At 38.6% G+C, this 23,495-nt stretch overlaps 2 protein-coding genes across 5 annotated transcripts in view; one reads left to right on the top strand and one right to left on the bottom strand.

Annotated features, from left to right (window-relative positions):
* Positions 1-3,094, top strand: part of dnah5 (dynein, axonemal, heavy chain 5) — an 85,791-nt gene extending 82,697 nt beyond the window's left edge. For all 4 annotated transcript variants that reach the window (XM_054620965.1, XM_054620964.1, XM_054620966.1 and 1 more), the window contains exons 86-87: positions 1,625-1,856; positions 2,929-3,094. In XM_054620965.1, the coding sequence (XP_054476940.1) occupies positions 1,625-1,856; positions 2,929-3,080 (384 nt within the window). In that variant the 3' untranslated portion in view covers positions 3,081-3,094. The remainder of the gene's footprint in view (positions 1-1,624; positions 1,857-2,928) is intronic.
* Positions 3,095-5,398: 2,304 nt separating this feature from the next.
* Positions 5,399-23,495, bottom strand: part of adcy2a (adenylate cyclase 2a) — a 51,472-nt gene continuing 33,375 nt past the window's right edge. Inside the window, exons 15-25 of the mRNA XM_054621697.1 lie at positions 23,404-23,488; positions 20,808-20,945; positions 19,499-19,618; positions 19,214-19,398; positions 15,055-15,139; positions 12,614-12,772; positions 11,272-11,418; positions 10,786-10,896; positions 10,561-10,675; positions 8,030-8,154; positions 5,399-5,551 (exon numbers count right to left, since the gene is read on the bottom strand). Coding sequence (XP_054477672.1) covers positions 5,399-5,551; positions 8,030-8,154; positions 10,561-10,675; positions 10,786-10,896; positions 11,272-11,418; positions 12,614-12,772; positions 15,055-15,139; positions 19,214-19,398; positions 19,499-19,618; positions 20,808-20,945; positions 23,404-23,488 — 1,423 coding nt within the window. The remainder of the gene's footprint in view (positions 5,552-8,029; positions 8,155-10,560; positions 10,676-10,785; positions 10,897-11,271; positions 11,419-12,613; positions 12,773-15,054; positions 15,140-19,213; positions 19,399-19,498; positions 19,619-20,807; positions 20,946-23,403; positions 23,489-23,495) is intronic.

Genomic DNA, 23,495 nt, shown 5'->3' with positions numbered 1-23,495 from the left:
TCTTCAGGCATTAAGAATTATGGTTTAAAGGTTGAAAAACCAAATAAAATAAATCTTAGTGTAAATACATTAATCAAACAGTTATGTATGCTTACTATTATTAAAACCTGATATGATTAGCAATTAGTCATTTACATTAACATTCATGAAGGAAATTAAAACAAGATAAGGCGATTTAAGATAACGTAACATAGAAGAAATTATTTGAACAAAGTAAAACATAATCCATGATATATCAATAAAAAAAAGGAATTCAAGTCTTTTTAAAGTTTTATAAAGACGATATTTTTAATTGTTTGCTAAATACTACTACCATTAAAAAAAAGATGTATACAGATAAAAAGCTATAATAGAGCAGGAACTTCTGATTCTCACATTTTTAAAGGCTAATAAAGCAGCACACTGTACAATCGCTCAAGCTACAGATTCGAAAATGTACATAGAATCCAGCTACAAAATGAACGTTTAGTTATTGAAAACCTGCATGGATGACATTATTCTACAGAACTACGTCGTGACATTGCCATTGTCACCATAAGTTATACATGGCCGGCGATAAAAATATATAAAAAGTAAATATACTATCGACAGACCCACAGATGTAGCAGCAAGTACATGCCTGAAAGAACTTACATTTTTAAACATACCTGCAAGCGATGCAGAAGATCATCCGGCAGTTCAGTCTATTTTCGGGCTCAAATCACAATGATCGGTGGTGCTGAACTTACATCTGTTTCACACAGCAGACGGTCAATTCTTTCAATATTTGTTCAGTTTGAAGTAAATCTGCCTTTTGCAAGTCTATTACTGCCTCCACCAGGTAGGCTGTCTGTTGATCTTTCTTTAATCAACTCCAAAAAACTGATTTCATGATGATTGGTGGCCTTTGGTTATTTATTTTTTTAAAGAATTTGACGGTGACCCAGATCTGACATATCGCTACTGTGAAAATAGGCTGAGATAGAGACCTGAAAGCTGAGGAAGGTTTTCAAGGCCAACAAATAAATTTACCTTGCAATTTCAGTAGTAGCAGGAATTGGAAACCATTTAACATTGGTGTCAGGTTTATCTGACTGAATTTTATTTATTCCACTTGGTGGAAAAATCCCAGTTGCATACTAAGAGAAAATATTGGATAGTGGATGCAGGTATCTGTATTTTACTGAACAGGGATTTGTTGAACTAGTGTTATCATTTCCTCTCAGTGAGCCAGCATACTTCCTTTTAAGGAGAGACACTGTCCTATCTGTTTATATTTTGCCCCAAAAGGTTTTTGTCTGTTTTTTTTCCTCTCTCTCAAAATGACTGAGTGGATACAACACTCACATTTAATTTATTTATTACGCACTCTGCCCTTGTTCTTTGCTCTTTTTGAGTCATCTGGGATTTATTCACTTCCTGTTGGCACAGCATCTCTCAAAACAAATGTGTTAATGTAGTGCACCTCTCTGTAATACTATGTTTTTTTTCCTGTACCTCTATTACAGCACAGTTCTAAAGAAAGAAATGTTTTTTTTGTCTGGAGAAACATTCGCCAAATGTCAACTCAGTCATTCATGTGTGCTGCTGTATTCTACCGCCCACATCACTGCCTTAACCTGTGGATTTGTCCCTGCACTGGTAGGAGATCACCCGGGCCAACAAGGGCTGGGCCCTGGACCGCATGGTGCTGTGCAACGAGGTGACCAGGTGGATGAAGGACGACATCACCCAGCCTCCCGCAGAGGGAGTGTATGTCTACGGCCTCTACCTGGAGGGAGCCGGCTGGGACCGCCGCAGCTGCAAACTCATCGACTCCAAACCCAAAGTCCTCTTCGAGATGATGCCTGTGATCAGGATGTACGCGGAGAATAATGGTGAGTCTGATTATCTCAGAACATTTGATTAAATAGCAAAGTTTACTTTAAAAATGTGTTATTTGAGAAGGTTTGTGACTCTGAATTTAAAACTCTAATCCGACAAAACTTTGATCTGTCTTTTCTTACACGATCTATCTTATTTTTTTTATCAATCTCAATGTATCCCTCTTCTAACCTCCTCAACATTTGCATCCCACGCGTCATTCAAAATGGATGGATGTAACATTTAAATGTCAAGCAGACTAAGTGCTATTTATTTTGTCTGAGGATAGATTACCAGCAGTATGTAGCACAGTGTTTGTTCTGGATAAGACCAGGCTATATTCAGGCAGACAGCAGAGAGAGGGGGGCCCCAGTGGACGCCTGCAAGTGAGTCTGCCGGGGAAAAGAATTAATGATCCGATGATACCCGTAATGTGGTTTGTTTACAACATGTCCCCTTCCCAGCTTTTCCCACTAGAAGGCTGACTGCTGGGTTTGAGTGTGTGTGCCAATGCAAAGGAGACTGGTGAGGGAATTGTCTGTAGACAAGTGGTTGTTGCCTCTTTGAGTATGTGTGGCATATGCATGCGTCTTGAAAAAACCCTTTACTCAAAGAGAAAGGATGGGCGGGGCACTCCAGCATGTTGTCACTGCCGGGCTAACAACTAACCAGCTATCATGGGATTGACTCTCTTTTGGAGCCAGCCTAAATTGGCCATTTGAAGAACTGCAGTTTTTTGGGCACTTGCTCGTTGGCTTGATTTCTCAGCACTGGAGGTTGCCGCTTGGCAATAGCCACATGTTCTCCTAATCGCAGTTATTTGCCTGATTTGAGCAGACTTGGAGTTTATAATAAACAGATGTTCTGTTGAATGCAGCTGTGTGTCCCAATGGCAACTCCTTCCCTATGTAAATATTTAATTTACTTGAAATACTTCTAGGTATAAAGATGTTTAATTATGACCTTAATTAAGTGATCATTTTTCCAGCTGTTGCTTTGTTTATCATCACTTTTCTTTTGAATTGTAAATCTTATTCATTAGTTCGTTTCACCTGAGAAATGTTTTGTTTCATTTTTTTGTTGTAGGTGTGAAGGATTCCCGCCTCCACTCCTGTCCCATCTACAAGAAGCCGGTCAGGACCGACATGAATTACATTGCAGCTGTAGATCTGAAGACTTCACTTCCTCCAGAATACTGGATTCTACGGGGCGTGGCACTCCTCTGTGACGTCAAATGATAGCTTCTTGTTGAGAGAACACATCTTATATGAGGTTAGACATGATTAACTTCCCATCAGTCACATTCCCAATGTCGTAGTGTGCAGGATAAACAGCTGTTACCATGGCTACCACTGTACATTTAGATTTTTTAAGATTTAGCAATCTTGGTTTTTTTTTCTTCCACAAAGTGGGAAATTGTGACAGTAGGGGCACCAGTGGTTCAACATGCGCTTCCAGTCAATAGGAAACAGCCTCTCAAAGAATCAGTGTAGAAGGACTTTTCAGAATAAGAGCAATCCCTTACAGTCCTTTCCACAATATATTTAATCTTGAAGTGAAAATTGATCATGTGCAGCAAATGTCAGAAGTTGAGGGCAAATGTGAGTATTTACTTCAGTCAACAGGTCTAAACAGGAATTTCCATATTTTAAATATCATGTCAGTGTTATGTTTTGCTTGAGGTGGAAGGGGAAAAAACCGCTGTAGTGTTAAGACTGAAGGTCAGCTATAAATGTCTGGATCCCTCAGACTCTTGTGTACTTGTAGTATTTACAGCTACTAGCGAGTATGTCTACAGCTTGCTGTGGCTGCAGTTTTCCTACAATATCAGATATCATTTTCAGATCAGGATGAAGATGACAGATAATTCAAATTAAAGAGGCCTTTTGAGGTTGGTTTTTTGTGATGTCACACAGAGAGAAGAGCAAAAATGAAATCCAATCATCATAGGATCGCTCTATTCACATTAATCATCTAATCGCTGTTTTCTGTGTGCCATTTGTTTTTTTTATCCATTTGTAATTTTAAAAACTTTGATTTTTAGTGACATTTTAGTCTCTTTAATTTGAAACTGCAGGATTCAACTTTGGTCATGATGAGTCTACTCACCATAGGCATAGTAAAGAGTTATTTATATACCGCCTAATACGATTAAGAGTATCAATCCAGTATGCAGGGATACTTTCATCATCCTGCCGGTTATTCATGGACACATCACAGCAGACTCCTGTCATGTTAATGTGCTGGGAGCTGGTCCTTTTTGAAGAAGCTGCCAAATAAGACGAGTGAAGGCAGCACACACACATCACTGGCTTCGCCTCCTTTGTGGTGCAGGGAATCTATTCCCCCAAGATCCAAGTTCAAAGAAAAGACTCCATTCTCATCTTGAGAAAGGACCCTGTGGTCGAAACTTATTCTTGTTAAAATAATCAATTTAATAATAACACTCGGTAGAACTGAAATACATAGAAATTTTAATGAAGTTTTTACAAAAAACAATGGCATCTAAAACATCAAAACACTTTTTTGGTAGTGTTTTCTTTTGTTACAAAACCACCGTACCATATGCACTCTGAAGTTACCCTGTACAAAGATCAGGCTCGGGTTTCCCAAATAAAATCTTCTCATTAAAATCATCTTCATCCCTTTGTTTTCGGCTTTGTCTGAACAGCAACAAACAGCTGAATTTCCATTTTCAGCAGGCATCTGACCGACAGTATGCCAAAAATACTTTTTTGTAAACAGTCAATAAAGACGAGACGATTTAAGTTCAAAGACAGTTTTTGGAAACTTAACCCTGCATGAATATCACAATATATTCATAGACTCTTTTTTTTATGCTTCTCCTCTTATGGGCTGCCTGTAAAATACATCCAAGACTTCGTGTTCTAACAAGGTTCATGGAGTTATGTACACATATGTGTGTTTCCTTGTTGGCTGGACCAGCTTCTCCTTTGCAACAGTGGTCATGCAGTTTTCCCAGATCTTCCATCTGTGCTTTTTGTAAAAACAAATTGGTGGGGGCAAACAAACGTCCTCATATCCATTACACCAGCGTGTCATTTCTGTAATGTTCACTCTGGTCTTCTTGTCTTTTGGACGCTCTTCAAGAGGCCTGGTGTGAAAATTGAAGTCTTTTCTTTGTTTCTCTTCTCCTTCATGTACATCCTTTCACATCCAAAATAAACTGTTTCCTGTAAAGTGAACAGAATACAGATTCTGTTGTTGGTGTACCTGGCTGAAAAAGGCAAAGTCACTGTGGCTTTTCTGGATCCAATGTTCAAATTCAAATATACTTCAGGGGTTATTGCCTTCTTGCTTTACATGCTACACTTAGATACATAAAGAAATAAGTAACTAAATGTATACTACAGCTATAGCAGGGGTAGCTTGCAATGCAACATTTAAATCAGATGTTTATCCTCCTTGCATTGCAGATCTGATTCCTTTGTGCATCACACTTTTCTTCTGTTACAACAGCAATGAGAAGAACAAATCTCCATCTGTAATAAACATCAGTTCTTTTCCCCTGTGTAAATTCAGCATATTCTGAGTCTTACGGCATTACATTCCCTTGGGACAGTGAGCGGGTCATCTCTGTGTGCACAAAGTAGGTCTTGAGCTCTCCTTTGCCCTTGACGTTGATGATGCCTCTACAAGAGCACATGTAGCCCAGTGTCAGAAGGATGCGGCTTGTCTCCTCCGTCACCTACAGGGAGAACCAGATTGGGAAAGTCGATTTTGCTCATCTTACACAACTGCATTAAGTTCCTGCAGCCAAACATACTCTTTAAAGGAATACATGTCCAGAAGCTGAGGGAAACATCTGATGAACATTAAGTATAAAGCCCTTGTACTCATTGGACGCTGCTCTGAATCACCTAACCTCTATTGTATGCCTATAAATCAGGATATATAGTCTTGTAAAAACTTTAACCTTGAAATTAACTCCATACAAGCTTGCAAAAATATGTGTGTTAAGTGGAGCTGCAATCACAGGTGCGTCCCATCACAAAGGATGGGGGAACTACCTGGCAATACTTCTATATTGCTTCTTATTGTTGCTTATGCACATTAAATATGTGCATTTACATTGAGGATTAGAAGCGATCGCGGGCACATCAATCATCACAGCTAATGCATAAAATTAAATGTAAATTAAAAACCATAAAATAACGCGGAGCACTGCTTCCACAGAACAAAGTACAACTTGGAGCTGCATTTATAAACAACACAGGACAAAAACATCTTCTGTCGGTTTTAAAAAAGAAACAAGAGTAAAATTAGGAAATTACGATGGAAAATATCAATGTGATACCTTAGAATAACTCAATGTCTTATTGTATCAACAGCTAATCTTGGGATGCAATTGGAATCACTACAGTTGTGCTTCACTGCACAGCAGATGGCTCTATCAAATGTGTGCAGGTTTTGAAATGTAATACAGCCCTCTGAAGACTGAATGATTCCCGGAGGCCACATGTCATGCAGGTGAAAAACCAATATATCTTATCAGTGCCCAAACAGGGTGAAAATGTCAGATTTGAAGATGTCACATGATGTTGAGATGATACGATGTCATTGTTGCCATAAATAGCACAAGCAGAGGGAATGAGAGTTTTATCTTTTAAACTTCTGTACTGACATTTAAAATGTCTTTATATGAAAATGGAGCAGAGCTGCTGCTTTGAAAGATTCTGTCAACTTCAAACAATGTGATGTTTGACAGATGGAGACTTCTCAAACTGGTTTGTTCTTGAATGCATCTCAGAAAATGGTCAGCTGGAGTTAAAATGTATTTCTTGTTATTTTCACAAGTGTTAGTCCACACTATACTACCAACTGTTTTGCTCTGTCTGTGTCTCAGCCCCAAGTCCATTCATTCCTTCTGAAGATGTCAATCTTTAGAAATGGGTCACAAGTATTTAGTTGTGGTTTTAAATAAGCGAAGATTTCCTAGTTTTCAGCAAACATTATTGTGCTGGACGGTGTATTTGTGATTGATCAAAGAAGGAATTTAAATTTCCACCTCGCAGTTTGCCACCGCCAACCAGTCATGTTGCAGTTTACTTCCATGTCTGTCCAAAATGTCATCACTTCATCATTCATTTATTATAATATTATTAGATATATTGTGTGAAATTGTTATAATTACCACATGAATTCTTGAGTTATGGCCAAGACATCTTTTTTGAGAGGTCAAAGTGACCTTTGACCACCAAATTCTAACAAATTCATCCTTGAGAGCAGTTCAAAGTTTGTGCCAGATTTGGACACTTGCCTAAAGCGTTCCAAAGATATCACAAGAATGGTGTGGACCTGAGTTTGCAGTGACCTTTGACCTCCAAATTCTTATGGGAACAATCCAAAAACATATTGCCTTTGGCCACAACTATCACCAGCGTGGAGGGATAACCATAAACTGTATATAAGAAGTGGACTTGGTCATGGTGACGTCCCACGTTGGTTTGTGGTCTGCGGTTTTCAAGCCTCAAGTTCAGGGTCTTGGCGTTTGCAATCTTGAATTTTGGAAGTTGCAATCTTGTTTTTTTGCAACCAGTGAACTGAAGTGACCATATTTGGACAGCGGAGGAGTGACGTAGAGACGCCGTATACGGCTCTGGTAGCGACCTGTCAATCACAAGGAAACCACACCCTAAAGCATACTCAGCTTTACCGTCTGTTTTACTCTAAATGGGACCACCATTCACTAAATGAACATCATGCTGTATTGAAGAAGACTTGAAACTAGAGATTGAGACCATAAACTCTCGTTTACAATGTTTACTGAGGTAACTGAGAAGCAGGGTCATTTCCTCATAGACTGTTAAATCCGACTCTTTATGCAACCGGGAGTCGCTCCCTTATTGGAAGTAAAGAGAATGCAGGTTTAAGGCACTTTCGCGTTGGCTTCACTTTTCAGAACCAGGGGTTGCCTCATGAGAATAACAAAAGCCCAATGGTAATGAACATGTCAACAAGTGCAACAGTGTGGCTCACTGATGTTTGCATGATGGAATAGTTTTGGGATAACAGCTGAGCTCCTTTGCGCATCGCAGTACGATATGTCAGGGTTTGGTTAAATGATTCTTGTGTTGGGACCAAAACACAGGTGGTTTTGGGCTTTTCATGGGATGTGTGACAATAAGAAAAATGGAGAATATCAACAGGCATGTCCTTTTATTACCTGTATTTTTCCCAGGACTCCAGTGCTGTCCATTCTGCTGGCTACATTCACGGTGTTCCCCCAGATATCATACTGGGGTTTCTGGGCTCCAATGACTCCAGCGATCACTGGACCATGGTTAATACCTGACAAAGGAAACCAAGCAATCAGTGAACATTCAAGATGTATCCGCAAAATATTAAGTCTATTACATATTTCTATTTTTTTTTTTTTATCAGAATTGGAAATTAAAAGGACATAGTAGTATTCGGTGCACATTTAAACATTTCAAATTTAATTACAGTTAATTAAATTGCCTTTCCAAAATATTTTTTCTACTTGTTGAATTATTTACACCAGACATGTGTTAACAGGAAACGGTTTTTTTTTTAATAAGGTGTAACTTAAATCAGGAAACGCCAAGTAAATTATAATTATTTTGTTCCCATTGCTGATGTCATACAAGGGCAATATTTCAACACATTTTTGATCTTACTGATTAATCACTGAATGCATTCAGAGTGCAGCTCAAAAAGGCCTTCAGCAAGAATCAAAGTCTTTTCACAAGATTTCATCAGAACATGAGATGACGTGGAAGCTAAATGCAGCTTAATCCCCAGCAGTCCCAGAACCTCTGTTAAGCAGGCTCTGGAGCTTTTCACAGCACTCAGATGACACTGGGCTTCTCTTCACTCTGGCTTCTGAGTCAATTTATCAAATTGCTGGAAATTGCTATCTGCACAAGTGGGCAGGCACCCGGCCAGTGGTTTTGTCCAGTCCCAGTGGGGGTGGGGCTGGCTGGCTTGTATCCTCCTCTGATGCGTTAAAGGCCTGTCTGGAAGCAGCGGGGATATACAGTCACACACACTGCTGAGTTAATGGAGCAACCCATGCTGCGAACTTGACAGATAGGTTGTTGGAGGTATCGAACTCTTGACGCTTACCGCATGCAGGGAGCAGGGACCTACCCACAATGCTTTCCTCTTCAATCCTCACTCTACGCTTTAGTCAGTCTCTCTCTCTCTCACTCTGCTGTTATGTTGCCATGACTATACCCATGTCTTGCTGCAAACATGAGTTTAATTTTCTTGTTATATAGACATTTACCCATCTCTGTGTTTCTATCAAGATAATGAATTACCCCCCCAAGCCACTGGTGCTCTAAAATAGAAAGAAATGGATGCATAAAGGTTAAATGTCCATGGCAGTACATAACCTGTAAGTAGAAAATATAATTAGTCTACATTCAAGCGTATCATTTAAAGTAAACCCTTTGCTATGTACCAAACTAAAAGACGAAAAAAAAAGATTTCTGCATAAAGAAGAACAAGCCAGTAAACAATCAGCCCCACGATATGAAACCGGGGGCTGAAATGCGTTTAACATGCCTGTAGCTAGCTCCCTACGCATCATTCCCAGAGGGCAAACATTTATTTCCTACCTGCTATCAATCCATTCTTTCGACACATCACTCTAAGACTCTATCTCACCAGACAGTTCAAGCCATCCTGAACTCCGTCTCTGGCTTAGCCTTCGAGCTTTATGGGATCACCTTCTCCTAAGACGATCAACTGACAGCCCCACATGAAATCGGACCGTACGGCAATGTTGCTCTGGTTTTGGGGGTTTCCAAGGAAGATGATTCGAAGCCGGTTTGCCCCAAGCGGCTCGCAACTGAATGCAGAGTCGCTTGCTCTTCACTCTAGGAAATGTACCCCATAGAAGCCACATCCATTCTGTGGGGCCATGAATGGTCCCGTAAGACCATCCTTTTTGCTCTATTACACACCAATACGTTCTCCATGCAGCTCATGTTGAGGGCGACTCCAAAGTTATTGCTTCTCGTTGCCGTTTTCCAGAAGATCTAAAGATCGACCCCCTATACTAATACCGTATCCGGTAGCCCGGGCCTTGCCTCAAGCCCTCAGATCTCAAAGGTCTTCTATGCAAAGAGCCTGCTCAAAATCCAAGGTGCCTTCCTTTTCCTGTTAACTCGCTGTGAGTGTGCATCCACACCATTGGCTCACTTTGCTCGAACTTTAGAAGCCACATTCTCGCACGCCTTTTTACGGTTTTCTCAGTTGTTCCCAATTTTCCGCCTTATCCCATCACTTTGACCCATGTCGTCCTCTTTTCCTCTTAGAGCCTGGACAGATGCTTTCTCAATTCTGGTTCCATCAGAATTTCCATCAGAATTTCCACCAGGTTCTCTCCTTGCCTGACATTTCTGCTGCCCTTTACTCCGTTCACTCATTAAGGATTGTAGCGGGTACTTCTGCCTGCTGTAATTGCATTCCAGAACATTCAAATCAATCATAAGCTCCTTGTCCTATGTCTAGTACATGTGCTCAATCTCTTCTCATGTAACTGTTTTGGGGGGGGGGGGGTTAGTCGTTCCCGGGTGCTACGGCAGATTCCCAGTTTTTACCAAAATGCATTTGGCAGAATGGATGAGCTACATGTAGTTCAAGCTTATACAGCTTGAAAAAAAAAAGCTTCATTTTGATGGCGTGGTCCTTTCTAGTGAAATGTTGCTTTCATTTGAAACTCACCAACTCTAAGTTTGAAGTCATTAAAGGAGTGTTTGTTGATAACATCCAGCTTCCCCACCAAGGCAAATGCGAACTCTAACATGGTCCCTATGTGCATGTACTGCCTGTCATGCTCCTGGAAAACAATGAGAAACACAACCAGTAACACATTCACATTCAAATTAGGTAAAAAAGTGTTGACAAAGAAAAATGATTTAGCATGATTTGAATGTGTGATGAGCCTACCTGTGATGTGTATTCAGGCCCAGGTGATGCATTCAGCCCAGTAGCAGCCATGTAAGTGCTGCCAATAGTCTTGATCTTTTCCACACCACTGAATTTAGGTTTCGACAGCAGCTGCACACACATACAAACACAGTCCACACAACAGCTTTAACAAATGGGGGATAGTTTATGGTAAAAGGGATATTTCATGCTTTCATTTTTTTAAAGATGCATGTGCTTCAATATGCATATTATATATGCAGCATATGGATTAGATTGATTAGATAAGAGGCATTACTGGTTTTTCTAAAGTCGGTGAATGATTTTCAAAAAACATACCAATTCAGGAGGTTGTGGTTTGCACATGAGACACATAGGTCATAGAGTCCAATCACATATGACAAGAAAATCAATGAAACCTGCTGGAAAGGGTATCCTGGTTTGTTTCTAGCATCCACGGTGAACGTGTAGGATGTTGTGAAGGTTGCAAGAGCCGGGGTTATTTACCTCGTCAAAATCAGCAATGATTTCGTTGAGGAGCCTGAGGCACTCTAATCCTTCTTTGTTGACGTCAGATTCAGTGTAGAACTCTTTAAAGTCTGGGATGGAGGCGAACATGACACACACCAGGTCATAGGACTGGTGATACAGATCCTGCACGACAAAATACAGATATTAATTTGGACAGCTGCAAAACTATTTTATAAAATTGATAAGCCACAGATATCTTAACAAGGATAAATCAATAGAATAAGATTCTGATGTTCTGAATTAATACTTGACAGTATCCTTAAATGAAACCACAAAACACAAGCGATGAACTAGACACTTAATGAAAGTAGGCAAATCACCCGAATAACAGACTAGCTCCTGAGTCCTGTTCAAGTGCAGGAATAGTCATTTGCTGACTCAGCAGAGGTATCATTCCTATTTAAACTCCCATGACCTCCGGGATACCACATCCTCTAAACTTCCTAAGATGTAAAACTTTACTTTTCACAGTTCACACTGTGAGAAGCACTCAGGGGATATAACAGGTTTCAGAATGATGAATGAGACAGTCTCACAGGCAAGTCAGCAAATTCACCCCAGTCTCCCCCAATGTTTATCGTTCTTATAGGAAATGAATCATTCTAATACTACATTATAAGATCCATTTCCATTTAAAAAGTTTAATATTAAAGTAATCACAACATGAATTTAGCACTTAATGTTTGGAAAACAGCCAATGACATAGTTAATAATTCATAGTACTTTCGATTTATATGTACTTTTTACAACTTTAATTCGCTAATGCACATTCTGGTTCTGGATGCTTCCCGGTTTGAATTATACGTGTGTGTATATGTGTATATATATATACATATGTATATATATATACGTATACGTATATACATATATACGCATATATATACATATGTATATATATGCGTATATATATATATATGTATATATATATATATGTATATATACATATGTATATATACGTATATGTGTATATATACATGTGTGTGTGTATATATATATATATATATATATATATATACACACACATACGCACGCACGCACACCCTGGTTTTTAAGTGGATAAAAAATCAACATAAATAGCAGCAAAGAAATAAAGTATGTACACATTTCAGATATATTGTAATGACCTTAAACATAGATTATCTTTGAGGTAAGCTGCTTTTGCAATGCAGTGAATTAATGTAATCTTGGCATATAGCCACTGGTAATGCAAGACCTCTGTGTAACCACATACATCTGACCTGCATCCATTTGTCAAAACACTTTTTGCATTATCCTTCATTACTATAAATGAAAAAAAAAAAACCTAATGGCTGCCTACCTCATTCTTCCAGTTGCGTGCCAGGAAATGTTCTGCAACGTGTGCAGGCAGGACATTCTCCAATAAAACCCGGTTGAGGTTCTCCATTGTTTCAATCTCCTCGCACTCCTTCTTGAACTTGTTCTTCCACAGAAAGTCTAACCTACAGTAATATTCATTCTGTTACAAGAGGACACAGAGGTGAAGAGACTGAAGGTACAGCTGTACAGCTTGCTTCCATCAAGTCACAGAGAAAAATAGAAACAGCTACAAAATGTCAATTCCACCAATGCTTAAAGACAGAAAACTAAATGAAACACTGAAGAGAACGGACTACAAATTTGACACAATTGCAATGAACACATTATAAGGGAAGATGGAGTAAAATGTTTCAGGAGAGGAATTACTTTCTCTAGTGGGAATTTTGTGGGTACAATTTCTTAAGTGACATCTAATTGTCTTCCATATTGGGTGAAGTGCTTTTTCCTGAGCAGTACACAATTTCATCTGATTTCATAAAGAGGATGCATCAAACAAGGAGAATCATTTTTATGAGAGGACTTTATGGAAAAATGATCAAGCAGAGAAAGTAATATGATTGGATTTTAGAAATACAATAACTTGTTCCAGTTGCAGAGAAGAGGGAGGAGTTTGGGGGGGGGGTTCAAAGACAAATGTGTACTTATCAGAGCAATATTTTTGAGACAGAAAACATAAATAAATGGTATCTTTTATTTTTGCAGAACAGGCTTTTCATTGAGCCGGGACAGAGTACTTTGACAAATACATTTATTATCCGCCCAAATTAAATCTACCTAAAATCCATGTCTAGATGTGCGGCTTTATCCAAATCCAGCAGCACTATCATCACATTTTCCCCATAATGTGAGACAGAAGCTGTATGCATTTAGAGAAACAGAAGTTCCCAATGGAAATTCAAAGTGTGTCGACAGTTTTGGAACGTAACCAATTTAAATCACAATAAATAATTCATCTAGCACACTTTCTCAGTGAACTACAATGCCAACTATGTGTCCCTGTGATGCTGGAACACTTGAAATGCCAAATTAATGTTTTTGGTGGGTGTAGTATCAGTTTTGCAGTGGAACAGGATGCATTAAGTAAAAGGTATTGATTTTGCTTACACCTGTATTTCCACTCATGTAGTCATTATGCTTTTTGTGGACACAATTCATTCCCGGCAGGGAAAGAAAAAGTGTAGCAGCCATATTGTTTTTTCAGCACACTGTATAGAGCCCAGGGGATGAGCTGCTTCATATTTAATGATAAGCTCTGACAGAAAACAGAAATATTACTCTGCACATGTCTTTTCTCACTAACAGTGTTGGGACTTCATACTGCATTCAAGTCTAATCCTAACCATACAAATAAAGTAAACATGCACACTAACATGTGCATACAGTCACACACTGCATGTACTACATGGCCTACATGTACTGTGTTATATAATGAATGTAACTACTAGCTTAGAGTAAAAATGAACATTTCTGCATGATCAAAATGTAAATGGTCTTACAATGGGTTGTTTATTCTTACTTTAAATACATGGAGTTGATGTTTGTACTTAAGACTGCACTGTAGCTCCAGAGGACAGTAGTGCCAGATTTCTAGATCGCATTCAAGTACAGCAAGGGCCCTTTAGTGTAGCGTAAACCAAAAATAGTCAGACCAAGAAGCACAGTGCACATGAATGACCAGTCTCTGGTCTCTGCATCTCCCGGCTAGTAAATCTCAAAGTCCACCTGTGTAACTTCAGACTTGCTGTTGTAAATCAATGGTCAATAGTGTCTGAAGGAAGGCTAGACAAACTGGTCTCATGATGCCTCTCCAGTGTGGCACAGCAGCTAAAACGCTTTATCCTCTCTACTTCTGCTGTTTTTTCCCCAAGCTCTGAGGTTATAAAAGTAACATACAGTATAAAGACTTATAAATGGTAGTATTGGGATTCCAATATCCAATTTCCTCTGCATTCAGAGTGAACATCTAAAGCTAGCTATAGTGAAGAAAATAATGGCCAATGACCGCACTGGTCCGGATGTTATCCCCAGCTGCACTGCTTTTTGAGCAGCTGGGTAGTACATCAAACTCAATTGTGTTAACCCGTGGGAGTGCATTAAAGGGTTAAAGAGATCAGAGGAATGTGGAATTCCTCAATGGGAGGCATGTGACAGGTGTGTAAAAGATATAGAATGTGCTTCTCCCAATGCAGTTTACACCTTTCACAGGCCAACAGGCTAAGTAAGTGGCGACAAAGACCACAGTACATGGGAGAATGGATTTTTCCAACTGTTTGAAAATGGGAGAAAACAAATAAACACATATACACAATAATACAAAGAGAAAAAATAAAACGTGCAATGGAGACATTTCAGAGCGGGAAAGGTTAAGATGTGCAAACAACAGATGATAACGTCATTCAAACTATTAAAGTGTGGACTTACCTGTCTGGCAAGCACAAGCAGAGTGATGAAGAAGATAAAGAGGGAGATAGAGCCCATAGTCTTCAGGTCTTTGAGAATTCCTGGTCTTGAAGGGCAGAGAAATAACAAAGATGTGTTAGTGCTAGAGAGAAAGAGCGAGACGGTGGAGTGAAAAGTGACAAAAGATAAAAGCAGAAATTGTTGATGAAAACATAAAAAAAAAACATAGATGAGAGTAATACTATTTAATTAAAAAATCATCTGTAGTCTATGACATGTGTCACATGATTGGTTAACAGACCATTTTATTCCAAGCTTTCACTCGGTTAAGACTGTCACTTCTGCTTTGCTGTGACAAGAGCTTGTTTACCATCTGCATTCCAGCGGCTGGGCTTACTTGCCAGGGTGCATTCACAAGGAACATTTTTCAAGAGTCAATAAATAACGAGATATTGTTCACCATCTGCAAAGATTCTGCACTGCTAAAACACTTCAAGCTCTTGTGTTTTCACCACCATAAACCTAAAAATAGGACACCTGTCCAGGGAAGAATGAGACAACCAACCAAGATACAGCTTTGTTTTGTCCTGTGTGCAAACAATCTAGTCTGGCTACAGTTCATGCTTAAACACACTCAGAGTTGCACAAAAAGCCCTAAGCATTCTGTATGAGAGCAGTTGAGTTAGAGAAATCAACAATGCTCATATTTAAAGCTATAATGAGACTGATTCTTTATAGCAGAGAAGTCTAAGTTAAGGCTCTGAATGTGTGATAACACTCCAACAGTTTGCACTGTTTGCATCCTAATTTCTGCAAGCATATTTTGCATATTAATGGCCACTTACTCTTATCTAGGGCAGAGCTCAGCAGACAACCGAGAAAACAGCCTGCAAGCTATGCACTTGCCTGGTTCATTATCTAATCAATTCTTTACACAGAATGGATGGCAGTGACGGAGGACAGACAGGAATGCACACAACCAGGAAGCCTAATTTAATTTAGTTTCTGATGAGTTTTACAACTAAAGAAATGACCAAGGCTTTTGGATTTGTCAATTCTACACTCTCCCATTTTGTACAACTGCTGACCAAAGAGTGGCGTAAGGTAGTTAAGACAGGACTCAGTACACGTTATTATGACTGCTCCTGGTTACTAACTGCTGCTTTTATGTTTGAAAGGCATGACTGCTCGCTCGGCTTGTCAAGTCTTGACAGATTTTGCTCCTAAATTAGCTACTTTATGGCATATTGTCTCGTCACATTATCAAATAGAGTCAAGACATTGCACAAGAACAACATACATATCACACATTACATGTCTGTATATGACAAAAATACCAAAGAAAATGAGAAATTATTCATTTAATCGCATATACTTTTGTTAGAGTATGCTACTGACTATTTACCAAATACTAAAAAACATTGCTATTTTGAGTACAAATATAGCAAATGGCATGGCCATGTTTTTAATTTAACATGAGGTCCTCCTGGAACACAGTTATATTTCCGAAGTGGCAATCTGAATCAATCGCAAGAATGCGTTCTCTGCCACTGTGACCAAAACTGTGTGAAATGTACTGGCTTCACAGGATGGCAAACTCCTTAAAAATCCCATTATGCTATTCCCATAGCTTTGGACAGAGAAGTCAATCGCCAAAAAGTTAATGTCTTTCCTCTGCTGGAAACCAGACAATTTAGACTGAAATTGATGATTCCATCTGATGATGCAGCTTTGTTTTGGATATTGCATCCAAAATACTTGAATTTGCAAGTAGGACTTCAACTAATTCATTATGAGAAAATCTCTTAATTTTCTAGTAAGATCGCAGTGGGTGGTGGTGTCTTAATGTCTGAAGACTTTTTCCACTTTCACTGTTGATGGAGCAAGTGCGGGATTTGTCCGATATTCAGTCTCTCTTGGTTAACTTGCTCAAGTGTACAACATTTGAGCTGTGCAATATCATGAAAAAAACAATTTCCTTTAGTACATTATAAATAAAAGTAACCAACCAATGTTTTGGTACATATCATCTGATGAGGTGTTAGCCAGAGTCAGACTGCTTTAAATTGTTTTTCTGTCAATTTTCCAGCAGCCCACCTCTCCATAATAAAATTGTCAAATCACCAGACTAAACAACAAACAGCCTTTGGTACGTAGCACATGGGCACATGTCACTACCTTTCTCCACATGGCATGTAATGTGCGACATATCAATGGACAAGACTTCTCTATTGCAATGTCTAAAAGAAACTGGTTTTATGCCTCATTACCTCAATATGCTGTTTATCCTTATTAAGCAGCTGATTTCCTGAATTGTTAGTCAACAGGGAAGGCTAATGGGAATGTGGTGTGGAATAGAATGTTCAACTAGAATGAACAAAAATCAGCAAGTATAGAGCCTCATTCATCTGGATTCCCAAATGTGAGACTGTGCCCTTTACACTGCAAGGGAATAGTTATTAAGTATTCAAACTCGTGCTGCAGCCCACATGTCGGATACCAGAGCGGTATTACGTCATATGCCTGCAAAATTAGGGGACACCATGAATAAAGCAACGAATTTAAATTTTCCCCTTTTTGGTCTCCGATATTTTTTGTGAAACGAGAATACAGAACAAATGATTATCAAAGAAATGATGCATGCTATAGCTGACAAAATGTTGATTGTATATTTCAATTCATTCATCAAGGAGTACTGTGGTTTCTCCACACCCTAAATAACTTCTTACTAATTATATAATACATCTGCAGTCAATTCTCTAGAAATAGAAATAGCCATATCCTATTGTTAAATCTGAATCACAATGGAGACTTCTACAGGACTTGCCTTTCACTAACATAGATTTACATTTGTAGTTCCATTATTTTAGCAACAAAAATCTTATCATTCAGTGCAGACTCTGACATGACACTGACATTCCATTGATCTTATGGAAAACAAGAAAAACAAGCTGTAGGGTAAACACTTGACTTGATTATACATGATTGGACCACAATGCAGAAAGAGTTCAAACTAGTTGCATTTATGCAATCATGAATTGTTTGCTTTCTGTTATAATCAGTCTAATCAGGTGATACTAGATAGTGTCATGATGTGCGGTTTTAAAAAGCAACACCACTAATCTAATGCAATGTGTAAAATATGGCTAGAATTTTAGTTTAAATTATTCAAAAATGAACTATGTCAACCGTATCTGAAGAAGGAACACGTCTATGTATTGTGCTGCAGCGATATCTACTGAACTGAACATGCTATGCAGCTAGCACCGGTCCTTCACGTCTGGCAAAACCACTTGTACCTCAAGAGGCAACAGTGAGTCGCTATAGCGTCCAGTCTGTCCTCAGTACAGCATGAGAGGAAAAGAAGTAGAACTGCCCCAAGGGCTTGTAAATCATGTTGAAGGTACATTTTGAAAGTTTGTTTATTGGGTTAAATCCAAAGTGGCAGAAACAAGAAAACTACTCGTATTAAACTTTCAACGGTTAGTGGCACAGAAGCATTGACCATGCTGTTAGTTAGTAGTTCTGTATTTTTTTTCATAACTGATGACAGTAAATTCAGATTGTAGTCAGATTAGGAGTGTCCTCTCTAATCAAATGCCATAAGAGCATGAAGTAAACAGTATGATGTATAATATCTTATGGTGTCACTACATAGTCTGGCATTTATCTTGGTATGTTACTAATCTTTATCTCCTTTCAAGTTTTCTAACATACCACAATCCATAACCACGTAAAAGCACCCGATGCACCAAGAGATCAATGGATTGCTGATATATCCTGCATGCTTGTAATTTTCAACCCCCATCTATACAGAGTTGGAGTGGAAAGTGGTTGTAAGAAAAACTCAGGTTGTGGAGAAAATACTATCATGGATAGAAGCCAGTTTAAATGGTTCAAACACCTGCAAAGGATGCCCCCTAGGTGCCTTCATTTAAAGCTATTATTGACTCGACTAACTGGAAGACCTTGAGGTTGACCTTCTTTCTTTCCTTTCTCTTCATATCACAGTTTCCATTTACTCAGAATTCCACAGGTTTAAAAGCAGATGGCCATTGTCTAAATATAACTTTTGTTTCTCTTCTCAGCCTTCCTCACACCTTCTCTTCATCCACCTTGACTCTCTAAACACTTCTTTGATGCTCTCTTGAACAGTATCTGTTTGTCATTGTGGACTTACCTGTCTAGACTTTCAGTCTTGTACAGAAATCTGCTGTATTCATCCAGCAGAGAGGCATGCGTTTGTAATATAATGACATTGTAAACCACTACAGCTGTCAACATGATAATCATCTTCAACTCGTAGTTTATCCTCAGGAACACAGAGCAAGAGATCAGGCCCAGAATGCAACTGTAAATTAAATACTAGACAGACAGAAAAAAAGGACAGAAAGTCAGATTGATTGGAATAAATCAACCAAAGATGATAACAAATTTACAGATGATCATGATAATCTTCACTTACCGGAAGGTAGAAATTGTTTTTGCCTGTGAAGGCAATTAGGTGTCCATTAGGGTAAAACTGTGTTTCATTTGATGAATTGTAAACAGGAACAGGAGGCGGCAAATTGTCTTCTAAAAAAAACTGGAAAAAGAACACAAGGTCAACAGAAATTAAGGGTTGGTCATTTATTTGGTTAGGGCTAAAAACATTTTTGTTTAAATCCACCGGAGAAAAAAAAAGCACACACAATTCATATGCAAATTGGAAACACAGTTTCCTGTCTGCTTTTTTTGCACGTCAGCCTGGTTAAAGACAAAACCCTCGAAATTGTACTTGCAGGAGGAAAATACAGTCTTGTTAGATAAGAGGCCAATAGTGACAACCATTCAATATTGTCCTTTGAAGAGAGCCTGCCGGATAAGATGAGGATTGGCTGCCACACTGAGCAAAGCCAAGTTAATTTGGCTCATCCGCCTTGAGCGACTGACCCACGTCAGGCGCAAAACAAGATTATAATCTCTGGAATCGATTTGTGTGAAGGTCTAAACCAGGGTCGTGACACCATGCTTTATCACGCGACTTCCTCACAGGCCTCAGGCAACTATTTCACCTTTAACCAAGCCTTTTTATTTTTTTCTCTACAGAACTATGGCACAATCCGATAAATCTGAAAAAATGTATGGAGAAGAGTAAAATAACAATAAAATTGTTATGTATTATATTTCCTTATCACTACATGCAAAAGGTGTCGGCACTATTATGCAGGGAAACCATTATGTTTATATTTTATAAAAAGCCAGGAGATAAACTGCTTGGAAAAACAAAACAAAACAAAGAAGATATTTTTTTGTAGTTGATTATGCATCGAAATATCCAGTTAGTTTGAGGCGTAATATAAAAAAAAAAAAAAAAAAAAAAAGGAAAACATATAAAGAGAACAGATAAAATACTACATTAAAATGCTAGTGTGTCCACAGCCCCCACACTGATGACTGAGACATATTTACTGCTGTGGCACAGCATTATTATTTTTTTTCATCGAGTTATTTTAACATTAAGCTCACTCAGTAAGACAGCAGTATTAACAAGTAAGTTTGTTTGATGACTATGATTTTGCAGAAGATCTAAAAATCCTTGTTTTCTATTTGTTAACTAGGAGCCAATTTATTCATTTTAATTGTGTGACAAAATGTTGCATTCCATTAACTTCTAATTACACTGCAGTTACTAATAAGGGGATGCCATCTGAAGGGTTGTGATACTTCATTCCTACTGAAGCCTAATTGGTGTTACTCCTCCCTTACTGCAGTGCCTTCATATAAAAGCTTACCATGTTGAAGACTGCCATTATGAGTATTAGAGCTGTGGTTGTCATGGTGAGAGTGATGCGGGGCCATGGCTTGTTGGCAATAATGACTGATGACCTCAGCAGCCACATCCAAGAACTGGAGGCGCTTTTACTGCAGTGCTGCGGGGACAGGAACACACAACAGCACACAAAACAAGAACGCATGAGTCGCAGAACAAGATCAAGAGGCATACAATTATGAAAAGAGGGGTGCTATCAACTTAATGGTGCATACTGCAATATATTTCAAACTACATGCAATAACTTCTACCATATGACCACTGCAAGTGATCCCATTATATATAAAATGATATAAGCAAACCATATATATATAGCTTCCAGCAAACCATTCAGTTTGACTGCAACAATACTATGTTAACTTGCATTAGAACCAAAGCAAAGCTTAAAGAGCTTCTACCTCCTGCTTTACTAATCAAATCATTATAACTGAGGGCAAGGTTTGTACGTATCTGAGACAATGTGCAATCCTGCTTGTCATTTTAACCCAGCAATATTACCTGACAGACAACCCAGTATATATCATTATGATTCTAATATGTTTACATACTGTTCATTACTGAGTTATCATTGATGCAAAAAGGAAATCTTCCCGTGCTTCTGCAAATGGTGGCTGGGCCTGTTACACTCAATTACTTTTCCTCTTTGCAGCGCTGCCTTCCACTGAATGTGTTTCGTTGCGAGACAATGACAGTGAAAGTACAAATCATTTGCTTGGTCATCTCAGAGCAATATCTGAGCATCGCTGGAGCTGAGTGAATGTGACATTTGAATAGCTCAGGGATGTGAATTAGAATATAATAAAGTAAGGATGACAGTCTGTATTATGCACCAGCAAGATAACCAGAAATGTAGAGCTAGTGAGGCGCAGTTTGTTTTGAAAACATGGCATTTTCACCTCTAGTCCAGCAGTACAAAGAAAAATGACTTAAAAAAAATATTTGAATGACCAAAGACCAAGTAAGCTGCTAGGGTTAATTTAAGTTGAAGATTTCAAGTAACAGTCACAGAACCAGTAGAATATGCAATTCAGTTCATAAAAAAGGCATGTTAAACCCTTCTAAGGTACCCATCATCATTCACTGCTTAAAGTGACATGATTTCCACAATAAATGCTATGTAGGTCAATACCTTACTTACAGTAAGCTTAATTAACAGTGAAGCATGCGGCTGTTGTTTTACTGGGACTCTTAAAATTCAACTGATTGGCTCGTCACACTGTCTGACTGTCTGAGAGGAGAACATGTAAGTCTTATTTGAATTTCTTACCATCTTCAGCCTATAATTATAAAATTCAGCCGAACCACATGATTCATTTTGAATGTATAAAGTCCTCATTTATGATTTTAATTCAAAAACTCAAGATTTGAGTCACTGACTTTTCGAATTATAACTAAAATATATATATGTCTTCTTGTCTTAAAATACTATATTGGAAAAAAAGGAATGATTTCATTGTTGATCCCCTCTTGCGATATGAGGCTGGGACACAAGAACTGAATGTGCTCTTGAAACTGAAAGACCCTCTGCTGCAACACTGTGCCACGGAAAATACATGCATATTGATTATAGAGTCTAATGTTCCTATTCACAAAGGATCTATGAACTACAGGCAGATTCTGGTTTATAACAAAGGAGCCCTAAAATAAACTGTGACGGTTGTCTGTATTTTCCAAAATAGTAGAAAATGACAAGACATTAACCAAAGCAAAGTTCACAAAAGACTGAAGGCGGCTTCTCAAAATTAGCTCGAGTGTTGCGTTTTGTTTTTGAGCCTTGGGCAACATCCATAGGGAGCACAGTTCAGAGCAAAGCAGCACTTGCAAAGACTTAAAGATCAGACATTGGGTGCAATGGGTTGTATAGGCCTACGGCTTGCGGAATTTTATTGCACCTTTAATGTTTTAACAGTTAATTTCCTTTTTTCCCCCTCATTCTCTTTCCTTCTGCTGCTCTTTCATTTATTTTAACTAGACCAGGAATATTTCAGAAGAGAGCAGAATTAGCATTTGAAGCCCTAGACCATCTTCCAGTGGCTAGATCCAACTGCGGCAAAATGGATTCTGTTCAAAAGGTGTAAAGGCACTGTTAGCGATTCTATTGTTAGAAGTGTTTTAGCAGAACTTAATTTATCGTTTTCTCATTTTTAACAATGCAAATATATTAAGTATGATTAACAATGCAAATATATTAAGTATGCTGTAAACCCCAGAATTACAACATCCAGTTGAGACTGGTGTGTTTGATCATGAGGCATGAACCAAAGCAGTGGTGTGCACAGGCTCTGGTCATGAAGAAGGTCCGGATTCGTTTTTGCCCAAAGGTAAAACTGAAGGGTTCTTAGGCCAACAACCATGGAACTTAATGGGCCGTTAAGATGACCAGAGTGCCACTTGGATGACTGTTGAACACTCAGATGCCTTTGTTGTGACACTAGCACAAAAGTATACCACTAGAGAGCAGGCATATCCTGGTTAAATACAGGTTTTAATAGAAAAGGGACACTAAGCGAAAGGGCACTTCTAAAATAATTATGTACGCAGTAAATGGATTTACTTACCAGGAAGTGTCCAATAAAACATATGAGGAGGATCAAGGAAAGGATAAGAAAAGCTATGCCAAAGGATATCCCCAAGACTGTTGTCCTAAAAA

This window comes from Anoplopoma fimbria, chromosome 20, assembly GCF_027596085.1.
Source record: "Anoplopoma fimbria isolate UVic2021 breed Golden Eagle Sablefish chromosome 20, Afim_UVic_2022, whole genome shotgun sequence".
NCBI classification, from domain to species: domain Eukaryota; kingdom Metazoa; phylum Chordata; class Actinopteri; order Perciformes; family Anoplopomatidae; genus Anoplopoma; species Anoplopoma fimbria.
This window is presented reverse-complemented; position numbering and strand designations above follow the sequence as displayed.